General features: G+C 44.4%; 1 protein-coding gene across 1 annotated transcript in view; it reads left to right on the top strand.

The window, feature by feature from the left end:
• The window catches only part of LOC105278678 (venom dipeptidyl peptidase 4), a 304,978-nt gene that overhangs the window by 264,381 nt on the left and 17,925 nt on the right, over positions 1-22,672 (top strand). Inside the window, exons 8-10 of the mRNA XM_026973843.1 lie at positions 7,621-7,860; positions 8,672-8,908; positions 9,726-9,999. Coding sequence (XP_026829644.1) covers positions 7,621-7,860; positions 8,672-8,908; positions 9,726-9,999 — 751 coding nt within the window. The remainder of the gene's footprint in view (positions 1-7,620; positions 7,861-8,671; positions 8,909-9,725; positions 10,000-22,672) is intronic.

Genomic DNA, 22,672 nt, shown 5'->3' with positions numbered 1-22,672 from the left:
TTCGCGGCGAATAATGAAATGGTTGTACATTATCTAATCGCAATTTCATTTCCGCATCAACTTTCGGTTTTAACGGTCGCTCTGTTTGTACATATTCTTTCTCAAAAACACGTTTCAACTTCTCATTTACCCCATACAAAATCTCTGGATTAGCATTTAACAATTCGCTCATATTATCATTCATACTAACATCAATATTTAATATTTCGTACTCATTCGTTTCACTTTCAACGTTACTTACGGTAGATAAACAAATATTATATTTCTTCATCACATCTCTACCGATTATCATAGATGACGACATCGTATTATTATCAACAACATAAACATAAATTCCATTTTCTTTGAACTTTCCGCATACCATACTACTACAACCGTTTCGATTACACTTAATTTGCTGTTATTAATCCCGCAATAATTATTATAATTATCAACCTTAACAAAACATGTCGGAATAAATTTCTCTTTCACAAACGTAATAGGACTACCCGTATCAAATAAAGCGTCTACTTTAATCTCATAATTTCCGATCGAATCATTTATTTTTAACGTAACTACGTGCTGAAAATCGTTGTCAACGTGTTCCGTACTTACAAGCGCAACCTGTTCTGCTTCTACCTTGGCTTTGCATTCATTAACGGTATGGCCCTTCTCACCACACTTGAAACACGCTCCCTTTTCTCTTTTTGGTAACCTACAATCTCTAGATACATGTCCGAACTTATTACAATTGTAGCACTTCACTTTCTTTGACAGTGCACTCGACTCCTGTGGTAGCTCCTTGGCGACGGCTGCCTTCAACGAAGCTCGTCCATCCTTCGCTTCCTTGCTTTGTCCTTTATGTCCGCGCTCAGCCTGGCCTTTCGTTTCTTCCAAGCTTATAGTCTCGAACGCTGTTAGCAGGTCAAACTTAGTTTCGAATTTCTGCAACTTAGCTTGATTACGCAACTGCATGTTGGATATGCCTTCCACCAGGTATTCCAAAATCTCTTCTTCATCTATCGGAACTCGATTTGCGAGAATGACCTTCTCATGATAGTATGCACTAAACGTCTCTTCCGGTTTCCACGTCCTTTGCTCGAACTGTCTTCTGAGCTTCAGCTTACTCTCCTTATGATCGTACATCCTCCGCATCTTCGACAGTAATTATTCCACACTCAATTCAATGTGTGCAGGGCAAGAATGAAACCACTCGGGCGCTTTATTTTTCAGGCGCATGCCCAACATAATCTTCGCATACTTATCTTCCAACTGGTATGTCGAAATCAACAATTGTGCTTGTTTTTCCCAGTTCCGGAATGTTCCTTCCGTTCCGTCGAACTCGCTCAATAATTCGCTAACCGCCTTGACATTGACTCTCGACGGCACCTCGGTTACACGACTTGTACCGCTGCTTGTCGTACTGCTGCCGCTACGTAAGAGTTGATTCTCTCTCTCTAACAAGCGCATCTCTCGTTCCATAAGAACACGTTCTCTTCGTATGTATTCGAGCTCTCTTACTGCATCTGGCACACCATTATCCTGACGAACTCTGGCCTGAGGTACGTGCGACGACTCCTGGTCACCTATGTCCAGCCGTGCGACACCATCCGCCTCTGCACTCTCGTACTCGTGCATCCACAAGTTTTCAGGATCTGCTTCTTGCAGTCGAGCAATCATTTCACCTTTACTTCCATGAGTCGGAAGCTGCCTCTTCTTCAGTAGCTCTACGAGCTGCACCTTCTTGTACCGGCTTGGATTCATCGCGTTCTGATAGTAAACGTAGGCTAATCAGAATACTTCGGTCACAACAATGTATCGCGTCTCGACACCATGTTCGTCACACCGAAATCTTGCGATTGTCCGCTCAAAATCTCTCCACAATCGATCGCCGTTATCACGATCTCAACTTGCGAATTCCGTATTCGAATCTCGATCCACGTATCGAATCTCGATCCTGAACACCGATCCTCTATTCCGAACACTGATCCTCGATCCCGAACACCGATCCTCGATCCCACTTCTGAAACTGTGAAGATGGCAGTGGGTAATAATCGAAAATACTCAGGTTATGAATATATATATGCTTTATTGCGACGTGACTCGTCACAAGGCTGCGAAGAGACTGCCGTGTTCCTGTGCTGGCTCGAGTGGGCCGCTACGCCGCCGAAAACAAAAGCATCTCGCGAAGTCGCTCCTTTGCGCTTCGCCGAAAACGAAAACACATCCGCACGTATACAATCAAAACGTTTCTTAAAATTCTAACGAACATAACTGCTTACAATACCAATTTTCAATCATTAATTTGCATGCAAATGTACATAGAAAAGCATCTATTACAAACCAAAGTAAACCGCACTGATTACGAAAAAATATCCACCACCTTAAATACTTTTTTATCACTCACCAAAGAAGCCGTAATTCAGCTTCAGCCGCACTCTGCTACTTACTTCTAAAACAAAAATCAGATAAATTTGAAGAATAAATAAATGAGAATACATACATAGTAACATTAATTTGCGATTTCAATCTATTGCGAGTTTAATCTATATGATCTCTTAGCTAATTTGTTAGTTATTGAAAATCCATACAAAAAAATATAGGAAATCTAATGAATCTGCGAACCTACCTTCGAGCCGATCCGATCAGCTTGGCCCGAACCAGAAATCATCTCTCGACATCAGATGCACGCAGACACTGCTCGATCTGGAGAAAAAAGAAATAATTGATTAGATTCTGACGCAAGTTAGCGACGCAGTACTTTCTGCCACTTCGGTGAAAGGAATTTATGATAAAATTTAATTAACATAAGATTCAGCATAATACAATATGGAGCTTTTTCCGGAGTAAAATTTGATTACGTTCCATTTCGGCGATCGTATCGACGCGAGCCTCATTCTATCTCTATTCAATATTCAGTAAGCAACAAAAGTAAAGTAATAATACGTCGATGTGATCGCTAAATGGAACTTACTCTTATAAATTCGATTACAGGTTAACTGCACACCGCGCGCGGTCGTCCGCGCGTATGAAATGGGTTAAAATAATCGAGCAACGCGTTTATGTACTCAATTTCTGAAATTCTTCAATTAAACCGGCGCGGCTAATACCGCGCCGGCTTCATACGCGTATAACGTTGCTTCTAACGGTACTCACCGCACATAAAACGCTTCAATAATTTATTGTTAAATGTACGAAATGTATCGCGCGAGCCGGCACGTACTACGCGTTCGGGAATCCAGCGACGTATGCGCCGTGCGCACTTGCCTCCCGCGCGAGGTTACGTAGACGCTTGAAGTTGCTTCTTTCTCGTTTTTCTCAACGTTTCGAATTTCAATAGAAGAATCCCAGCAAACACAGTCATATAACAATGATATTGCCATAATATAACAGAATGTAACACGCAATATAACATGTTCGTTACATGTAACGTATATGTTAGTTGTAATTTCCCACTCAAACGAAATTGCAGTAATATAACAATAATATAACGTGTTACTAAAATGTTATTTAAATGTTATATAAATGGAATATATATTATTTATTCTTTCTTCCTCTCTCTAGTCTCTACAACTACAGGTGTATGTTTAATTTATTTTCCTAAACGTTATGTACACGTTCGTACTTTCCTTTTATTTATTATTCGTTCAAAAATGTACCACTTCATCGTAGAAATGGACTTACGATACAAGTTGTGCCCTGCCGTGATCACCGTTCCTATATATATTTTGTATCATATTTTGCATGCGAGAAACGAAGCCATCTACCGGACAACTCGACATCTGAATGTTAAGAATGATATATAACATAGACATAATATGCAAATATTACAGTTATATAATATCGCATATTTCAGTTATATTCCTGTTATATTATTATAACCAATGTATAACAGAGCAATATAACAGTTTTATAACGCAGTTATATTGCAGTTACAAAGTAAATTATGCAACCTCAACATTAATAACATATAACAGTTGTTATATTACGTGTTACTTCTGTGTTATATAATAGATATATTTTGTGTTTGCTGGGATATTTCGTAAAATAGAAAACACTTATTACGACAATTCGCGATTGCTGTTACGCAGTGAATATTTGTCTTGTAAATAATAACGGACCGATTGCGTCAGGTTGATTAAATTTAGAAGCCAACTTCAAGCAATTGGCGCGTATATGTGATTATGTCGATCCTCTGCGATCCGAATCCGTAATGTCCAAACTCTAAGTTAATTTGAGGAATAGCGAGACTTTTTCTTGTAGAGAGATCGATAGAGATCTAATAAATTTGCGAACTTACTTTCGAGTCGATCGTGATCGTCATCTGAATCAAAACTCTCGATGCCACGAATACAGCACGCTCTGATTGATCTGGGAAAAGAAATGTTCCGACTAAGTCTAATGCAACAACAACGCAATTCTTCCGCGTAATGTATTTGATTTAGAATGAAATTTAATAGACGACTTAACGCAACGTAGCATATAACGGAGCCTCCTCTGACATGAAACTTGCATTTTATAAATTCGGTATCCGCGCCGCGCGCGCTGCGCGCTGCGCGCGAACGAGGTTAGGTTGAGTGAGCCGCGCATTTGTTTCGAAATTTCCGTAATATTTCCGAATAAATCTCTGTTCTAATTATCGCTTCGGGTTCATGCACGTACAATAAGCGCCTAAGGATACTCACCGCGCGTAAAATATTCTAATAATTAATTGTTACCTGTGCAAAACGTATCGCGCGAGCCGGCAGGTACTACCTTCGGGAATCCAGCGACGCATGCGCGGTGCGCACTTGCCTCTCGCGCGAGGTTACGTAGGCGCTTGAAGTTGCTTCCTTCTCGTTTTCCTCAACGTTTCTATAGAATATTTCGTAAAATAAAAAATCACTCGGGAATCATGTCGACGCATGAGCAGTGCGCGATTTTTATCTGAGCAAGATTATGTGGGCGTTCGAGATCATTTGTCGCTTTCGACTTTCCGGTAAGAAAGAAATAACAAGTAAGTAAATAAGTTAATCTCGTCACGGTAATCAAAGTCAGAAAACAATCTCGATAAATCGGAGCGCACGTGATTGTACCAATCTTGTGCAATCTTAAACGAAATATCTGAGCTCGTTTAAAGAATAAATCTGGCTTGTGACGACAAGAAACATACAAATTGTTCGGAAAGGAAAGCTTCTTACAGCGCAACAATTCGAAATTATATTCTCGTAACGTCAGATTTGCTCTGATCAAAGCTTCGACTTAATAAACCGATTATCAGAATCGGTTTATCGAGATTATCCACTAGATTATTGAGGGGAATCGAACTGGATTTTCTGTATGGCTTACGACGCTACGCGCAATCGATCGAAATCGGAACCGTATGATTATGATTATGACGAATACGCTCGCGACATACATGTTCTGTCGTATGCTCGACGTGAAGTTCATGGAGAAATGATTTCCCGCCCGAAGCGCGCAATAGAATCCAGAGTTTGACGTACGGTTTTATTCCGGGTGCCACCGCCATCATTCACGCACGTAGAAGTGATTCTATAAGTACGTAAACTTTCCCGAGTTGGACGGGTTGAAGTCACGTCCGCGTCAGGCGAATGATTCATTTCGCTCACCGTCGCAGTCTCTCGTTTTTCAAAGAAAGCGTAAAGCGAGGTATGCGCTAATGTACATTTATCTGGATTACTCCCGTTTGAGACTTCATTATATCTGAAAGCTTGTACTTTGCGAGGGATCTCAATGGGACGGTGACGCAGAGTTTTCATTGGATTTATTCTGTTCGTCACGGCCGTAATAAATGGGATTGCATAAATATTCGTTTCCGCCAAAAGCGCAAATATTGGCAAAACCCCGGACGGATTCGTTCAAAAAATATTTGCAGCTCTCGTAAAATTTCATAGCTCTGGAATTATGATAAAATGCAAGCTGCCAAAACAAAGAGAGAGAAAGAGGGTGATTTCAGTGATTGCATTTCGTGATAACGGGTTATTACTATGTTCTGGCTTGTAATTGTTGCTCGAAATTTACAGCTCGCGGAATGCCGCATCAACGACAAAGCTGCTAAACACAAATGCGCGAAATTTGCAACGATTTAATAAAAAAATTCTTGTATTTTTCACAATGACGTTATTAATCACTTTTTAATTGACATATAGCAAACGGCGCAAAGTGAATTAAATTCAATTTAGTAATTGGAATAAACCAATTATCTCGCGCGTGCAACTAACCGGCAACATATCCAAGCGCGAGAGAAAGAGAGAGAGAGAGAAATCGTATGCATTGTTTCGCGATAACACGCGTGAAACGGAATGTGAGCTAAATCGCAGCGAGTAATAAGATTTTTACGAAACTCCGTTTCGCAGATTTCGTCACAATGCAGAGAGAAACTCGTCTCGTTACTAAATAATGCTTATCAAGTAATAGAGTTTTTGCGTGTTCCGGTCATCATCAGCGACCGTTACTGCTGCTGCTTTGCATGGAAAAGTCGGCTAAAAGCGAGGCAACTTCGAACTTGTAATTCGCTACAATGTAATCAAGAGTCATCCTCAAGTTGCGGACAAACTATGGCTCGCGCGACCGGCACCGCTGTTACTTTTTAATGAAGGTAGAACCGGTTCGCGTCGGCGAATTAATATTGGTGGAATGTCGCGAGGTCGAACAAACAAATAAACGCTGCGAGCAGGCAATTGCAGCGTGTCTCGGAATTAAACACGGTTGTCATTAGAACTTTCGGCATTAAGGCGACAGGATTTCCGAATGCACTTAATGTAATCAGTACGGCGTACGTCTCGGCATGGAATCGAAGATTTATGTTTCTAATTTCATTAAAGCATCTTCGCGCGCAAAACAGCCCCGCGAACAACGACACAACCTCACGCACCGCGCAGGAAAATTGCATTTCTTGTACCGTAAATGCGCGCGGGCGGAGGGTGGCTTTACTCGCGGCGAGACGGTACTTCATGTCGGGTATTTCGTGTCCGAAGCCAAGATGTTGTAAAAGCTAATTGCGAAACTCCGCGAAATTTCAAATTCCACTTGCTCGCCTGGAAATTATAATCGGAGAACCCGTTAATATAATTAAAGACATTGATGCTAACAAGTACTTCAGGCGAAGGCTCAAGACATCGAGTCAATAATTGGAGTGTATTCTTTAAATACACTCATATACAAGATTGTTAATTTATAAGAGAGCGCATCGAACTCCCGACCGAGTCTCAACGACCGACTGTCTCGCCGAGCTTCTTCCGAAAATATTATCAGGCTGTACAGGCAATGATAGCCACGGTTTATCATAACACCACCATAGACTCGTTTTTCCAAATTTACCTCTAGCTCGAATCACGTCGGTTACGTTTAGAATGTTTGACTATATGTATATACTTCATGAAATATTCTTACGTTGCAAAAATTTATACGCATTTATTCTATTTAATTTATTTATTTATCCTATTTATTTTATTGACTAGATCAACTGACTGATGTAACACTGACTGGAATGTTATTCTACATATACCGAAAAATTTTGATTTTTACTAACAGACACACGTCTCTGTCCATCATTGTTCCATCAGTCATTGTTACGATTCTCATCGAGATACGCATCTCTAAAAATAAAACAGATACACTAACGTCTTCCTCGCATTCCAGAGCGGTACGACGAACCCGACGGTCAAGCTGTTTTGCGTCGATCTCGATATGGTGGTGCAGGGTAACGTGACTTTGGTGGAGATCGAACATCCGCCGGAGCTGTCCGCCAGCGAGAGGATCCTGTCGGCGGTGAACTTCCCCACGGACGAGCTCGTGTACGCGACTTGGATGAACCGGGTGCAGAACAGGGCGTACTTCCAGCTGTGCGACGTCGACAACCTGCTGCCGAATTGCACGACAGTAGGTACTTCCCCGTGCTCGCAATCGCGTGGCGCAATCACCCGGTTTTCCGGCGGAGCCCGGGAGCTCGTTCGACAAAGTCTGCTTCACCGGAGGCTTCCGGTTCGCTCTCCCTTGCTCGCTGCTTCTGTCCTCCTCTCGCGGATCTTAATTTAGCCGAGCGTTCTTCCTTCAGTCGGATAATAGTATTTTAATTAGCGCTCGCGCGCGTTCCGCCCGTTCCTGGCGGTCCGGCAGATTCCCAGTTCTGTTTCTTACAGAAATTCGGATTTCAGGGAGCCATTGAAGGGTCCCAGCGATAGCGATGAGGATCCAACGCGAATTCCGATGATAAAATTAATTTCGTAGTGTGAAAGCGATTACGCGTTACGACGGAGACGATTCCTTGCCAAGTATCTTTTCGTTGCACGTGCCGAAGGGCTTATCGGGAGAGAAAATGCACGCGCGCTCGTAAGGGCGTCCCTAATAATGCCCGTAATTACAATCCTTGACTTTTCCTGCACCTTTTATGTCGAAGTTAAAGGAGAAAGGGCAAACGGGAGTCGCTCTTTCCATTTCTTTTTATTTCGGATCTCCGCGGATCTTCTGAGAGCCTTATCAACTTCGCGTCGGCTTATTGACTCTCGCGGGAAGTAAGAAACTCGATTGAATTTTTCGAGAGTGCATACGCGGGAACGCAGATGTAAAATGCGCGCGCTCGAACAGCGGCAGAAAGGAAGGTTTCATGGGCGACCTTTTTCGCGAAGCGAACCTACGGTCTAATTAAGTCGGCAGAACGTAATTTACTGAAGTACGTTTGTGATTTCGCTAGGCGCTCTCATATAGCGAGAAAAATGGCTGGGTCGAGCAGTTCGAGGCACCTAAGTTCAGTGAGGACGGCACGTCGTTCCTGCTGATATTACCACAGAGACAGAAGGACGGCAGCAATTGGCGGCACGTTGTACTAGTTACGAATGCAACCAGCGGCAGCCCGACCACCACCGCCATCACATCCGGCTACTTCGTCGTGACGGAAATAGTCTCGTGGGACCAGGAGGACTCGTATCTGTAAGTAGACGACAAGTTATCTCGCAAATCGTGCCACCAATTAAATCGGCCTCCCACTTTCCATTTCTTTCTGAGATTTCTTCTCCGAGATCATTTCGCGTTATCTTTCGTACTCTGGTCACTTCTGATTCGTTGGTAAGATACCATCTATCTATCCTTCTGACACTGAGAATGTCGTGAAATAAATAATCGTGTATAGAGAGAAATGGAATTTTTTGTTAATTAATAAAGAGAATTGCGTTATTGTTGGCACGAGGAAAATGCAGGAAGCGATATTTGGATCAGGAAGTGTTGGCGCGGATCGTAAATGGAATGGAAATCTGTGTAAGCGGCGTGTAATCACTCGAGGCTTTTCGACGGGAAAGTTCTTCCAAGGAGGCCAAATCAGCTCAATCACTTAAAACTTCTACATCGATAATCTACTCGGCCTCTCTATTAGCGATCGAATCCAATAGATTACGTTTTCGCTTTGCCGAAAACTTTCCGGCAATCTCAGCTTCTTTTCTGAGAATCGGAACCGCCGCCGGAACTTGATCGACTCGCCGCCGATGTATAATTTAATGGAACAGAGATAATTAATTCGGTAACCATTAGTTAGTTATATCAGTTATAGTCAGTTATATCAACGAATAACTTATTCATTCTTCAAGAATTTTATCAGACAACAATGAGAACATGTCTGCAGTGAAGAAAAAACTCATTAACTTAAATAAGCAAAAATGGATAAAAATATTTAAAACACAATATAAACGGTGATGCACTTGATATTCTCTGTGATCGAATTTATCGATAGTTATTGAATTCGTTCATGTTTCCAGACTTTTGCATTAAAAAAAATAAGTCTTTGGTTTTACATGTATCCGCTTCCATCGGACGGGGAACTATTGTGTATGCGCGCGGTATTCATTGTATCCATGCTCGATACCACGAATCTTCGAGTACGAGATATTCGTTCTCTTGCCGGGCGCTCATCCCGGCTCTCGCAGTTCGGAAAGATAGCGGCCATGCGAAATGGCTCGGAAGTAATTTGTGAAGTGAAAGCAGAACTCTGCGACGACGGCGGTGGCGGCGGCGGCGAAGCTGGAAAGTTGCGTGATGTCATCGCGGCTTCACAGCGAAAGAGAGAAGAAGAGAGAGGGAGAGAGAAGGTGAATAAAGGGTTCATCCACCCTCTGTCTCTCTCTCTCTCTCTCTCTCTCTCTGTCTTTCTCTTTCGGTGGGTTGACCGTGCCTCGCAAGAAGCGGCTGACTTAATTGCACGCTCATAAATTAAACGAGAGCCCCGTCGAGGGAGCGGGACGAGCGACGATCGTTCATCGCGCGAGTTCGCTTTTTCCGCGTCTCGAAATCCGCGTCGGTCGATTAACGCTCGATGGAAGTGGTCGACGGGAATCGAATTACTGGCGGATCACGCGATCAGAAGTTAGGACGTCGTTGTCGACGACGACGACGACGACAACGACGATTTCCTGCCGCGCGCTTCCTCGGAACGACGAGAAAGACTTATCGGAAGATCCGCTCTTTTAGCGAAAAAATTGCTTCCATCGGGCGTTAATGATGTTACCTAAAGTTTCGTTGCAGAACGTCGAAATTTAAAGTAATCTACCATTGAGAAACAAAACAGAGTATCCACAATAAGCTCCAGTCGTGCCACTGCGAGGCGAAAATTCGGTGATTTGTTATTTGCAAATCAATCTGAATTTAACTAATCCTTTTATTTAAATAATAATTACAGAATTGAATAATCACAATATGTATAAAAGGACAAGTTGTAGAAAATGATTGTGAGAATATTTTGTATATTAAAAAATTTACATAGAAGACGCCGAAATTTATATGAGAAAGAACAATCACGGAGGAACGAGCGGGTAACCAGAAACTCCAATATTCTGCTGATATCCCGCATTAAGCGAGCAGTCTCGACGTAACGTTAAGAGAGCTGCGTTTCGCTCCCGGTTTCCGCGATGCATGCTCGATGAACTCGGCGAAGTCGTTCGTTTCGTTTCACATCGTTGGCGGTACACGCGCATGAATTAATCATCAGAGCGCGGTATAAACACAGAACGGGAGTTCGGGAGTTATTCAGCGGCGTTTGCGTTTGCGGCTTGCGGACGACGTAGCGTATTACGCTAATCAATGCACGGAATCCGCAATACGATCGCGTTTACATATGCCGGAATGTATCGATATGGTATATCCGTCTCCCATCATCGTATTAGTAACGCGAGACTCGAACAATCGATATCATTCCGCAATCGAGCGGAATTCACCGGACATCGGAGCATGACGCGAAGCGGAATTTCTCCGTGATACGAATCCCCGCAGGAAAAAAGGACAGAGACGTTCATTTACCCGAACTCACGAGATCTCTCAAAAATGAAGGGCGAAGGGTTTGTTAATCAGCTCCGGCTCCAGCTAGTGCACGCGTGCGAGACGAGTTGGTTTCCGCGACGCGGTTTCTCGTGCGGAAACGCGAGTTTTACGCGGAACCCGTTTCTCGTGTGGGAGGGTGATGAATAATTATGGGGATTGGCGTTAATCGGAGGTGCCGTCGAGACGAGATATCGTCTCACGAGATATCTGCTAAGCGCATTAAGCGCGCTGGGATCGTCATCGCGTATCACCAGACGAACACGGGAGAGATGCGCCCGAATTAGTTTACGTGCACACGCATGTCCACCCCCAAAAGCCCATGGACTAGTTCGTGGACAGTCTGCCACCGCAAAGACCCGTCCGCGCACTACGAGGACCAGACGTTCGTGAGCTGTTTCCGAAAACTCAGGCCGGGCGAATGGAAACGTCACTGCATCCCGGAGATAAACGCGGACCGTGCACACGTTCCGTTAACCACCCCCTTATTATTCTAGTCGTCACGTCGCGCACTCGTTAACCCTCCAACCCGGCGATGTACCCCGTGGGAACGTCTGTGTTCGCCTCGGTGCCCCTGATACGAATCCCCTGGCTCGCCCCTCGCGATTCAAGCGGATTTTTCAATCCATGCGGAATATGTAAATTCCTTTTCTTTTTTATCTTCCAGCTATTTATTGTCGGAATTTTTTGCTTCGTTTTGTCTTTGGAACTGCACGTTCCGTGCGGAGCGATCGAGTGATGAAGAGAGTAAGGAATTCTAATTTTCTCTTATTTTTATAAATTTAATTATACTCTGAGGACCAAGGAATTATGGATAATGTAATTAAATCGAGTTTAAATAATGTTTATAGAAAATTGTTATACATATATCTCGGCAAGAAAGCTGTCGGGTCATGCTCATTAAATCAAGTTTCAGTTTTTCGTGTTTTAGCATTTTGCACGCTTATCCCGCCTTTAATTTGTGGTCGTGGCGTATCGATGGAGCGCACATTTTGCTTTAATTAAATCACGGAATAACCGGCGCGCGGTGCTTAAAACGCGCGTTTCGTGAGATTGCCCGCATACATCGACGAAAGCGTGCCCGGAGAAACAAGCGCCGCGACGCTTTCGCATTCGTCGGTATATCCAATTTATTCTGCCGCAGCTAGAATCGTAATGGGATAAGGTCGAGCTCGGAAGGGCTCGTATGCGGTGGTGTTCTCGTGTTACCAGGCCACGAGAACGAGAGATGGCGAGAGGAAGCGGAAGAGAGACAGAGGGAGAGAGTGCTTCTTATTCTCGCCATTTCAATTTCAACTTTTATAAAGTTCTTAACGCTCTCGCCGCGCAAAGACGCGACCGCTTCCGTTCGGCCTGTGCTGTTTAAGATTTAGAATAAACCGCTCAGGAAGTTTGTCCTAGGCATTGTTTCCCTTGGCGGATTTTGGTCGCTTTCTGGCGAGCCACCCCTGACGATCCCGCGGGAGGGAGCGGGAGAATATTTCGGCTTAATCCTCGCGAATGATAACCACCGCTCGAGCTTTTCCCCTCCGGAAGTTTCCGGTGTGGTTAACCGAAAGAAAGTCATCGCAGCTGTCACGTCCTGATCGCATTCATCTACTAAAGCCAGGCGTGATGAGAATCGATCGAATGTGATCAATTCTCCAGCCGGCGTACGAAGCCGATTAATGATGTTATCAATAACAAGATTAATTATTAGGGGTGTGATTTAGTTTTAAGGGTTTTTTTGCTCAAAAACGCATGTATTTAAATATGATAATGAATGAATACCTTAATCAAAATATTTTCCTTCGTTTTCTATAACTTTTTCCCATCTTTCTGGCAAGAGATGGATTCCACCACGATAAAATCACTTTTCTTTTCAGTTGATCCATTCGTCGACGAATTTTCGCACTTCTTCGAAATTATGAAAGTGTGTATCCTCTAAAGCGTGTTGCATCGACCGGAACAAATAATAATCGCATGAAGCAATGTCCGGAGAATACGCGGGGTGCGGTAAGACTTGCCATTCAAGCTCTAATAGTGTTTGTTTCACTGATAACGCAACGTCAGGTCGAGCGTTGTCACGAAGAAGAATCACTTTCCGTCGTTTACTCGCAATTGGTGGTCGTTTTTGGTCCAACGCTTGCTTCAACTTGTACAATTGGTGTCGATAACGATCAGCCGTGACAGTCTCATGCGGATTTAACAGCTCATAGTACACTATTACTTTTGAACCGTGAATATTGCGTCTCGGAGTGGATGTTGATGGTTCGCTTGGATCCACCCATGATTTTCTGCGTTTGGGATTATCAAAATAGATCCACTTTTCATCCCCAGTAACAATCCGAGACAAAAGACTCTTCTTTTTTTGCCTGGCGATCAACGAAATGCAAATGTTCAACCGGTTCGCAATGGCACTTTCCGATAATTGATGTCGAACCCATTTCCCTTCTTTCTGAATTTTTCCCATTTCATGTAAATGTTTCGTAACTGTTGTACGATCAACATTTAATGCTCTAGCAAGTTCTGAAGTGGATTGTGTTGGATTTTCGTCCAATAATGCTTGCAAATCTGCATTTTCAAGCTTTCTTGGTTGTCCCGAGCGTTCTTTGTCCTTCACATCAGTATGACCACTTTTAAAGCGTCTAAACCAGTATTCACACGTCTTAATTGATGGGGCAGAATCACCATAAGTTTCCACAAGAATTCTATAACCCTCAGCCGCAGTTTTCTTTTGATTAAAAAACAAAAGCAACGCATGTCGAAAATGCTCTTTCGGATTTTTACGATGATATAAACACGACTGTTATTGCATCTATTGCTATAATGCTACTAAATGTCATGGATAATGTCAAGACTGTAAGAAACAACAGTTGTCGGAAACAGCTATTGGAACAAACTGACACTACAGCCATCTGTTGCAAAACCCTCAAAACTAAATCACACTCCTAATACATCCTTTTGTCATCTGAAAATGTTGAGCTAATTTTTTCTCTTGAAACAGAGCGCGGGATTTTATATAAAAGTAGTTTTATTCGCGGCCGACGAAGATGTCCAGTTGTTAAAAAGTGCCACCGGTTGAAAGCTTCAAAGTTCTGCGCTCAAGGCGAAGAGTTCGGCTTTGTGAACGCGAGGAAATAAGACGACTCCGTTCTTCGTTTAATGTCGAGGGAGCTTTATCTCGGCGGAGCATAATACCAGGTTTAATGACCTCATGTACTTAATGTTACATCAAAATCGAGAAGATTAAGAGAAAGGAACGGTGCGTCATCAAAATTTCCAATCCGCGGCACTGAATAGAGAGGTAATGATCACATAGAGTGAATCAGCGGATCCGCGAGTGCTTTCCGCTCGCGAACTCTCGCGATAGCACGTGCTCTCTCCGTCATCTCCGCACTTTTGCGCCCGGCGATATTCAATCAGTGCGTTTTTCAGCCAATTTGAACCATCGCCGGCCAAGTGTGCGTGTACGTGTGTCGCCGATCTTCCTGGCACGATCGGTGACAAATCGCGAGGGCGACGGAGTGCAAAAGATAGGTCGCCGGGCGAGAAGGGGTGGCTGAAACGCGAGGGCGTCGACGGAGCGGACCGACAAATATTATCGGAGCTCTCGAAGAAACCACTGCCGTTCATTTCGCGTCGGGTGCGCCATGTGTTCGATTGCAGCTGTATGTAACGTAAACGAGCGATCGTTACGTGTACGGTACGGACACACATGGCCGGGGGAGGAGACCACCCGAGGGGTAATGGTTACATGGGGAATCCGCGAAACGTCCGTCAGTTTGCGGTAAAAACGGTGGAACGGGGGAGGATAACGGGATAGAGGGTAAGAGAAAGAGAAAAAGAGCAGCAGCACCCAGCGATCCCCGATCACATCGGGGGGTTGGGTGCAATAACGATACTTGCGCTGCTTCATCGGAAGAATTTCTGATATCCGCGAATATAACGCGGATTGTTTCGGACAATGGTGAGAGTTGTATGGCTGCCCCCGTCGAAGTCGTGACCAGCGCGCGGTTCAATTTCGGAGATTAATGGGGAGAATAATTTAAAGTAAACTCGCGACGGGGCTGCGAGACGGGGCAAGTGGGACTGATGAAATGGAATGAATCGCATCGATCACCGTTCGCGATTACCGTGAATCTGTGGTAACGCGAGACCGCGTTCTTGAAATATTCAATCTGCGAACTTCGCCGGTTCAAACCGGAGAATCGGTACTGCTCTCCTGAAAGAGGCTAATTTCGCCTACGCGCACATGCCGCAAGAACCTTAACCGTAGCTTGATAAGACTTAATAAGGAATACAACGTCGTTCAATCTCGACCGCGCTCGTGAGAGACGCAGCATCCTTTACGTCTGACTTTTATTAATAAAGAAGCATTTAATCCTGATTTATTCCATCCAGGGCACGTGAGATGTGCTTAATCATACATAACGTGAGCCGTTTCGTCTGGTCCCCCTATTTTCGCACGATTAACAAGCCTCCGCGCGAGGGTGGCAGATCTCGCGTTTTCCACATCGCGCGACTTTCGCCAAGTGCTTGCTAAGGGTTAAAGTAACCGGATCGTCTAATCTTCCACGGGAACGTTAAGTTCGGCCTGGATCCGACGACGACCCTCTCCGGGGGATCGCCCGGGTATGTGAAACTGCTCGGGTACGTGGATGCGCGCGAGGGCGCCTGTACATACTAAATTTTCATAGTCCTCATTCCAACGAGGTCCGTAATCTCGTCGGCCAGGCGCTTTTTATTGGAGCCCGAGACTCCGTCGTTCGTGCGTAATTAAACTGTATAATGAAACTCAGGATCGCGGTATTAAGGACACGGTTACCAAGCCGTAACATTGTAACGCCGGTCGGCGACGACGGGTCGACGACGGAGCAAAGTTAAGGACCTCTCGTACAAGTCGATGATCATCGTTCTACGTGGACCCTTCTACATGGATCCTGCTAAATGAACCTTGCATCTGCGACCTCCCGAGAACCGCGATTTTACTTACTTCCATCGAAGTTACGACCGCTGATGAGTCTCATAAATCGTCTTTTGGGCTTGAAAAAGAACACTAGATTGGACGAACGCGTCAGAAGTCAGAATCACGCTCGAGATGGTCATCTCTTTCCCTTTTGCAGAGAATGCAAATAAAATGCAAAGGATCATTGCGGGAAGATCGATTAATCGCGTTCCGCATGTGTTACGCGAGCAATACACGGCGCGTTGTAGAAGTTAAGGTTGAATGACTAAGCTAACCCGAAATAGATATACTCTTAGTGCACCGGAAGGGTTGGAGGATGCGAAGGAGCAGGAGTTGCAGGAGATTCTACGCGCGACACGAAGGGCGCAGCTTGTCGCGATAGGCCAACTTTAGATTGCGCCGTTGAAACTTTCATCGCGCTTCGCAAGTGACAGATAACTCGAAACGGTGCTTCACGCCGAGGATTCGTGCACGCGCGTGGTCGCCCCCTTCGCTTTCTCACCCCTTCGCGAAAATTGCCGTGTAAAACGGCGCCGTTTGTTCGCCGCCTTATGCAAAGAAGTTCCAAGCGAAATTACAAGCCGTACTAGCTAAATTGCTGCATTACGCGGAGCGTACGTACATATATAATATAATATACTAAAGCGTAGTCGCAACATATAATATCGTGCGCTTAGAAGCGTCCGTTGATGAGACAATGAATTCCATTATCGATAAACAGGTTGCTAGAGGGAACGTACGTTTATTGCATCACCGATACATGCATAAAGGACGCTCGCAAAATTGTCTATGGGATAAAATTTGGGACTAAATAAAGCAGAAAATGAGGACGGCATTAGAGTTACTGCAGCATTATAAGCTTTTATAAGCTATGTCATGAAAAACCATCGATTCACCACAAACCATCAAATCTGCGTCCAAAAATTTAATCCAGTCGACTTTGATGTTTCGAGACCGAAATGAAGGATCGAAATCAATGATCATCAGTTCATTATCTCGATAACTAATCGAGAATGTGCTATCGGGAAATCATTGCGACGTTCGCGTTACGCGAATATCAAAAGTTAAAAGCGACAAATGCATTTAATCTGCCGATACTACAATATCGCGCTCGCACGGTCCCCGGATTGCAAGTATGCTACATAATTCCGGTTTTAGCCCTCCCGGTTCTGCCGGGGCACGCAGCTTTCGGGTATTAGCTTTTAATATCGGCAGTAACTGCGACTTAACTTCGCTGAGAGCTCGAAACTTGGCCGAATCGCCGATTGCGAAGTCGTGTGCGAGCGCTGAGACTTCGCGAGGGAGCATCGCGAAACAAAACTGGCGTGCACCCGAGTTCGTCAGCTTATCAGCGGCCCCCCGGGCGATGGATTTGCTGATTAACTTCATCGGGAAATACTCGACGCACACGGAAAGCTCGAGCGCGCTACTTCGCCGCTCAAAGCTGCAGCCTCGTGATTAAATGGCATAGTAACGTATACATCGCTCCCAGTAATTAATGCCCTGTGATCAATACCAGTAATGCGCGTCAGGGTACCGTGAAGACGGGAAAAATTGCTCCATCGATTATCCGAGTCGATCGGGCGAGACGAGCCAATCCCGTTCAACTAAATCATCCCTCTGGTCGTTGAATTCTTTCTGAATTCTTCCTGAAGTTTTTCGCTGTCGTTTCATATACTTCTTCGCTCTCACTTGAAAGATATTTTTCAAATTTAGTCGGCATAGCGTACGTATAACCATTTATTATAATTATCAGATATAAAAAATATCGTTTTATGACTTGTTTCAGAACTATGACGTGGTTTTGGTGACACAGCTTATTGCTATTATGGATTCTTCCTCGGAATCCCTTTGACGTTTACTCTGAATAATATCTAATTCGCCACAAAGAGACAATGTATCCCCGGTAACCAGGCTTAAACCACCCCCGGCCGCAGGATTGAACCCTGCCGCATCATCCTCGATTATGACAATGAAGTATCAGCTGACTCGGTCTCGAGGGTGCTCGGAGGAATTCGCCTCATCCCGAGAACCGAGCCGTCTCGACTCGCTCGAATTCCCGATCGATCTTCATTTTCGAAGGGAAAGACGCTACGGAGAACCATTGTTAAAAGTTGCAAAATTCGAATACACGCAACATTCAAGATTGATGCGATAGGTTAAATTAACAGGACGCTCGAATTAATCCATTCTAAATAACCCCAAGTCATCTGTCTTACGAGACCGGCGGAACTGCCGACTTACGGGTGCCGCGCACGGTTCTCCCTTAGCCTCCACTCCGGCGATGAAGGATTCATGAACGTGTCCTGGGTCCTGCGTCCACGAAATTTCGAAATCTCCCTCCGCACCCCGTGAAATATTTAATAACCTCACCCGGGATTTTCTCATCTCGTCGAAAAACGGGGAGAGACTGGAGAACCACCCTCCTCGTACGTTCACGTGTTCACGTTACGCTTGATCCGTTTAGAAGCAACGCCATCCGTAAACATAACGTGCATATTTCGCTTAAAAAATTGAAAACTCGACGATTTGAAAATTTTCAATTATTTATTGAAAATTAAAAACTACACCAAGAAAATTATCAAGACGTTATCCTTCAGTCACGAGCTTTCGACATCTCTCCAGCACGGTTACGGCTGGAAATCGGTCTCTAGTTTCAGCTGCGTCCGAACGAGACGCGGCGAACGTTGTTTTACGTCGCATCCGTCCACCTTAGTGCATCCGTCGCCAACAAGCAATTGAACGAGGAAGAGGGAGTCGACGGAGAACAATAGATCTGATTAATGCATGACGGTACAGGTACACGCGGAGCAAGCAGTGGTCAGTCAATGGTCGCAATTTACACCATCAGCTTTCTGATTGTACCTAATGGTAGCGTTCCAATGGCGGCCAGCTGATGCGGTCGTTTGATGAGCTCGGAATAACTCGGTAAATTGGCACGGCGATGATTCTCGCGAAGGTCCTCGCGACGCATATGGAAATTGTCCGCTCGTGTTCAATGGTGAAGGTTTTCCCGTGATCTTCTCATGGTGATCTTGGAGATAACGGGGCCATCTAGCAAGCGGAGAATTAGTAAGACTCGCGCGCTAAGCATACGCGCCGGAACGCATCTCGATGAAGCAGCATCGAGCCGGCGAACAATTTGTCTTCGCCGTGCCCTTATCGCGATTCTGGTACGCCCCGACGTCGCAACAGGTGTTCGTTCTTCATGTCCTCCGTGGCGATGCAGATACCGAAGAACTAATTTCTTAGCGGCGACTCGTGTCGGCGCGACGGCGACCAGACGGCGACGCCGCGCCGACAATTTTCCCTCGCCTCGCGCGTGCAAAACGACGGTTCCTTATCTCATTATGTTGTATCATTTGAATTATTGTGTCTGGAGATCTCAGATTATCCCTTTCGTTATGAAGGCCGTATATATTTACCGTTTAAAGATGACCACTCGTACACGAAGACTGCATAAATCCGGAACGCACCACACCCACAGAAAAGATTTCTGGACTTAATGCTATTACTCTTTAATCTATCATAAAATAAGATCGCTATAGCGACAATCATATTTATTATTGAAAAGAAGCATATTTTAATCTTGAATAGAAAATTCGAAAATCTAGATTCAAATAATCTTGGTGCTATCTCATTAATTTTCTCAGAAGGATTTAGATACAAATTTGTAGCAAGTTCAAAATATTCTTGATTTAAGAATATTGTGAGATCTAAAAGACATCTTATTCTATTCTTCTAAGAGAATTTGTAGAATCTGCACAAAACGGCCAATATTTATTCCGAAGCTCTGAAAGAAAGTCCTAACGAAAACAAATTCTCGATTGAATGCGCACCAATTGAAATTCACACGTTGCGGATAATGAAATTGGCGACGACGACGATGACAATAACGGCAAATTACGAGGACCGGTGACACGTTTAATTAAAAAAAATTTATATAAAAATGCACCTGCGCGTATGGCGTATACCCGTTATTAATTATCAAATTTGTCGAATGAAACATTTGAATGAAAAACGGAGAAACGGGCAAACGAGATATCGGAAAGTCAATATAAACAATACACAGAACATAATAACGATATGAACAATAATGCTAAAAGCCTCGAGCAGCACATTGTTCTTTTTCCGTGAAATAAACGCGAAGACAATACCGAGCGATCGAGCAAATGGTTCCCGGCATATAAATGCTTCGAAAATCGCGCGATACCTGGTTTATATCTATACTGCAATCTGCGTAGAAATGCACTGCGTATGAAACACGCCAGTGTTAATCAAAGTGATAAACAAAATCAGAATCCAAAAATAACAAGCGCGACGTGACCATCAAATTAAACTGCGAATTTTACGAACCCGGGAGTGCAATGTTTCGTACGTACATGTATTTCCATGATCCTGCCTGCCACATTCAGCTCCGAATTCACTGTTAGCATCACGTAGCGCGCATCCGACACGTTTCATCGATCATTACATTGTGTATGCCGCCGGAATTTCTACAAATCTCCTATTCTACCCAAATAGAGAGAGAGAGAGAGAGAGGAAGAGAGACAAAAAGAGAGAGAAGCATGATGAACTCGCATGCGTGTATCCCGCGTGCGAGTTCCCTTCGGTTCGCTCCGCGCCGAGCGAGTTCGCGATTATATTGCGGATCAGGTCACGAGTAACGATCTTTCGTATCTCGGGCATTTGCATATGATATAGACGCATAGATGATGGGCCGCGAGCGCGGTCCATCGCGCGATTCTGCCGGCGAAAGGTACACGACGGTGGGCGCGCCGATGGGCGTTATCGGACAGTCGAATCGAAATAAATTTCGTTACGGCAATAGAATACCGCGCGGATACGGTACCACGTACGGTTTAGTCGCGTTAGCCCCAGTTAACTGCGCCGCGAGTAATATACGAGCGGACCACGTTGTGCTCTCTCTGTTTCTCTCTCTCTCTCTCTTCACCAAATGCAACGTACAATGCAAAATCCGAGCGAAATTCCGGGACCACACCACGCGCGATACCGCGCGATTCGCTCGGTCTAATCAGATCGAACACGCCAAGACAGATTATCGCGCGACACACTGTTTCGTGTGGCCTCGCCCGTAAAAAGTCCGACAATGCGTCGAGAAATCGGCGCGATAACGGTGCATTAAATCGACTCGCGTCAGAAGTGCCCGCGCGCGTAATATTGGGTCATTAAGTATGAAACTTTACAAATGTAAAAGCGCCATCTTTAACATTTGTTATCTCAAATTTGGCGCCAGACGTCAGTATCAGGTTAGGTTAGTGTGATAGATGTATGTTCGCTCTTCAAATGTCATATTTGTTTGTTCAAATATCTTCATTAGTTTTATTGGTCGATTCTTTTTTATAGAACTATGGAAAAGTCCAAAATTCGTGTGATTTATGAATATGAGTTCCGCCGTGGAACCACAGGGTCGGAGACAGCTCGTAATATCACCGCTGTATTTGGTGAAGGTTCAACTACTAAAGCAACGGTGGGCAATTGGTTCAAAAACTTCAGAGATGGAGATTTCAGCCTCGCTAATGAGCCACGTGGAAGACCAAAAACGAAGGTGGATAATGATCACTTGAGAGCCGTAGTAGAGTCTGATCCATCTCAAAGTACACGTGAATTGGCATCGATATTCAATGTTTCCATACCCACCATATTGGTTCATTTAGTTGCAATTGGTAAGATAAAGAAGTTGGACAAATGGGTCCCGCACGAATTGACCGATGCGCAGCAGGCGCAACGTCTAGAGGCTTCCCTTTCTTTGCTTTCCCGTCACAAAAATTAATCTTTTTTTGATCGAATTGTGACCTGCGATGAAAAGTGGATACTCTACGACAATCATAAACGCTCACATCAGTGGTTGAACGCTGATGAACCACCGAGACATCACGCGAAACCCAACATTACACAGAAGAAGCTTATGGTGACTGTTTGGTGGTCCAGGTCAGGTGTTATCTACTACAACTTTATGAAACCTGGTACATCGATAACGGCTGAAGTATATTGCAAGCAACTGGACGAAATGATGCAACAACTTGCTATTAAACAACCGAAATTGGTCAATCGGTCAATGCCAATCCTGTTGCATGATAATGCTCGACCGCACACTGCACGACTGACCGTGGCAAAGCTACGGGAGTTGGAATTGGAAACTCTCCGTCATCCACCATATTCACCAGATCTATCACCTACCGACTATCACTTTTTCCGGAATTTGGACAACTTGTTGGTGGGAAAATTCTTCAATTCTCAACAGACAGTCGAAACAGCCTTCCGCGACTTCATCAATTCCCACACTCCTGGCTTCTATAGTAGAGGCATAAACCAACTACCACTAAAATGGCAGAAGTGTGTAGATAACATGAGCGCATACTTCGATTGAAAATAAATCATGTCCATGTGCAAAAAAATGCAAAAGTTTATGTTCTATTTGTAAAG

Source organism: Ooceraea biroi, chromosome 11 (genome assembly GCF_003672135.1).
Source record: "Ooceraea biroi isolate clonal line C1 chromosome 11, Obir_v5.4, whole genome shotgun sequence".
NCBI classification, from domain to species: Eukaryota; Metazoa; Arthropoda; class Insecta; order Hymenoptera; family Formicidae; genus Ooceraea; species Ooceraea biroi.
Note: the sequence above shows the minus strand (reverse complement) of the source record. Positions and strands in the feature narration are given on the sequence as shown.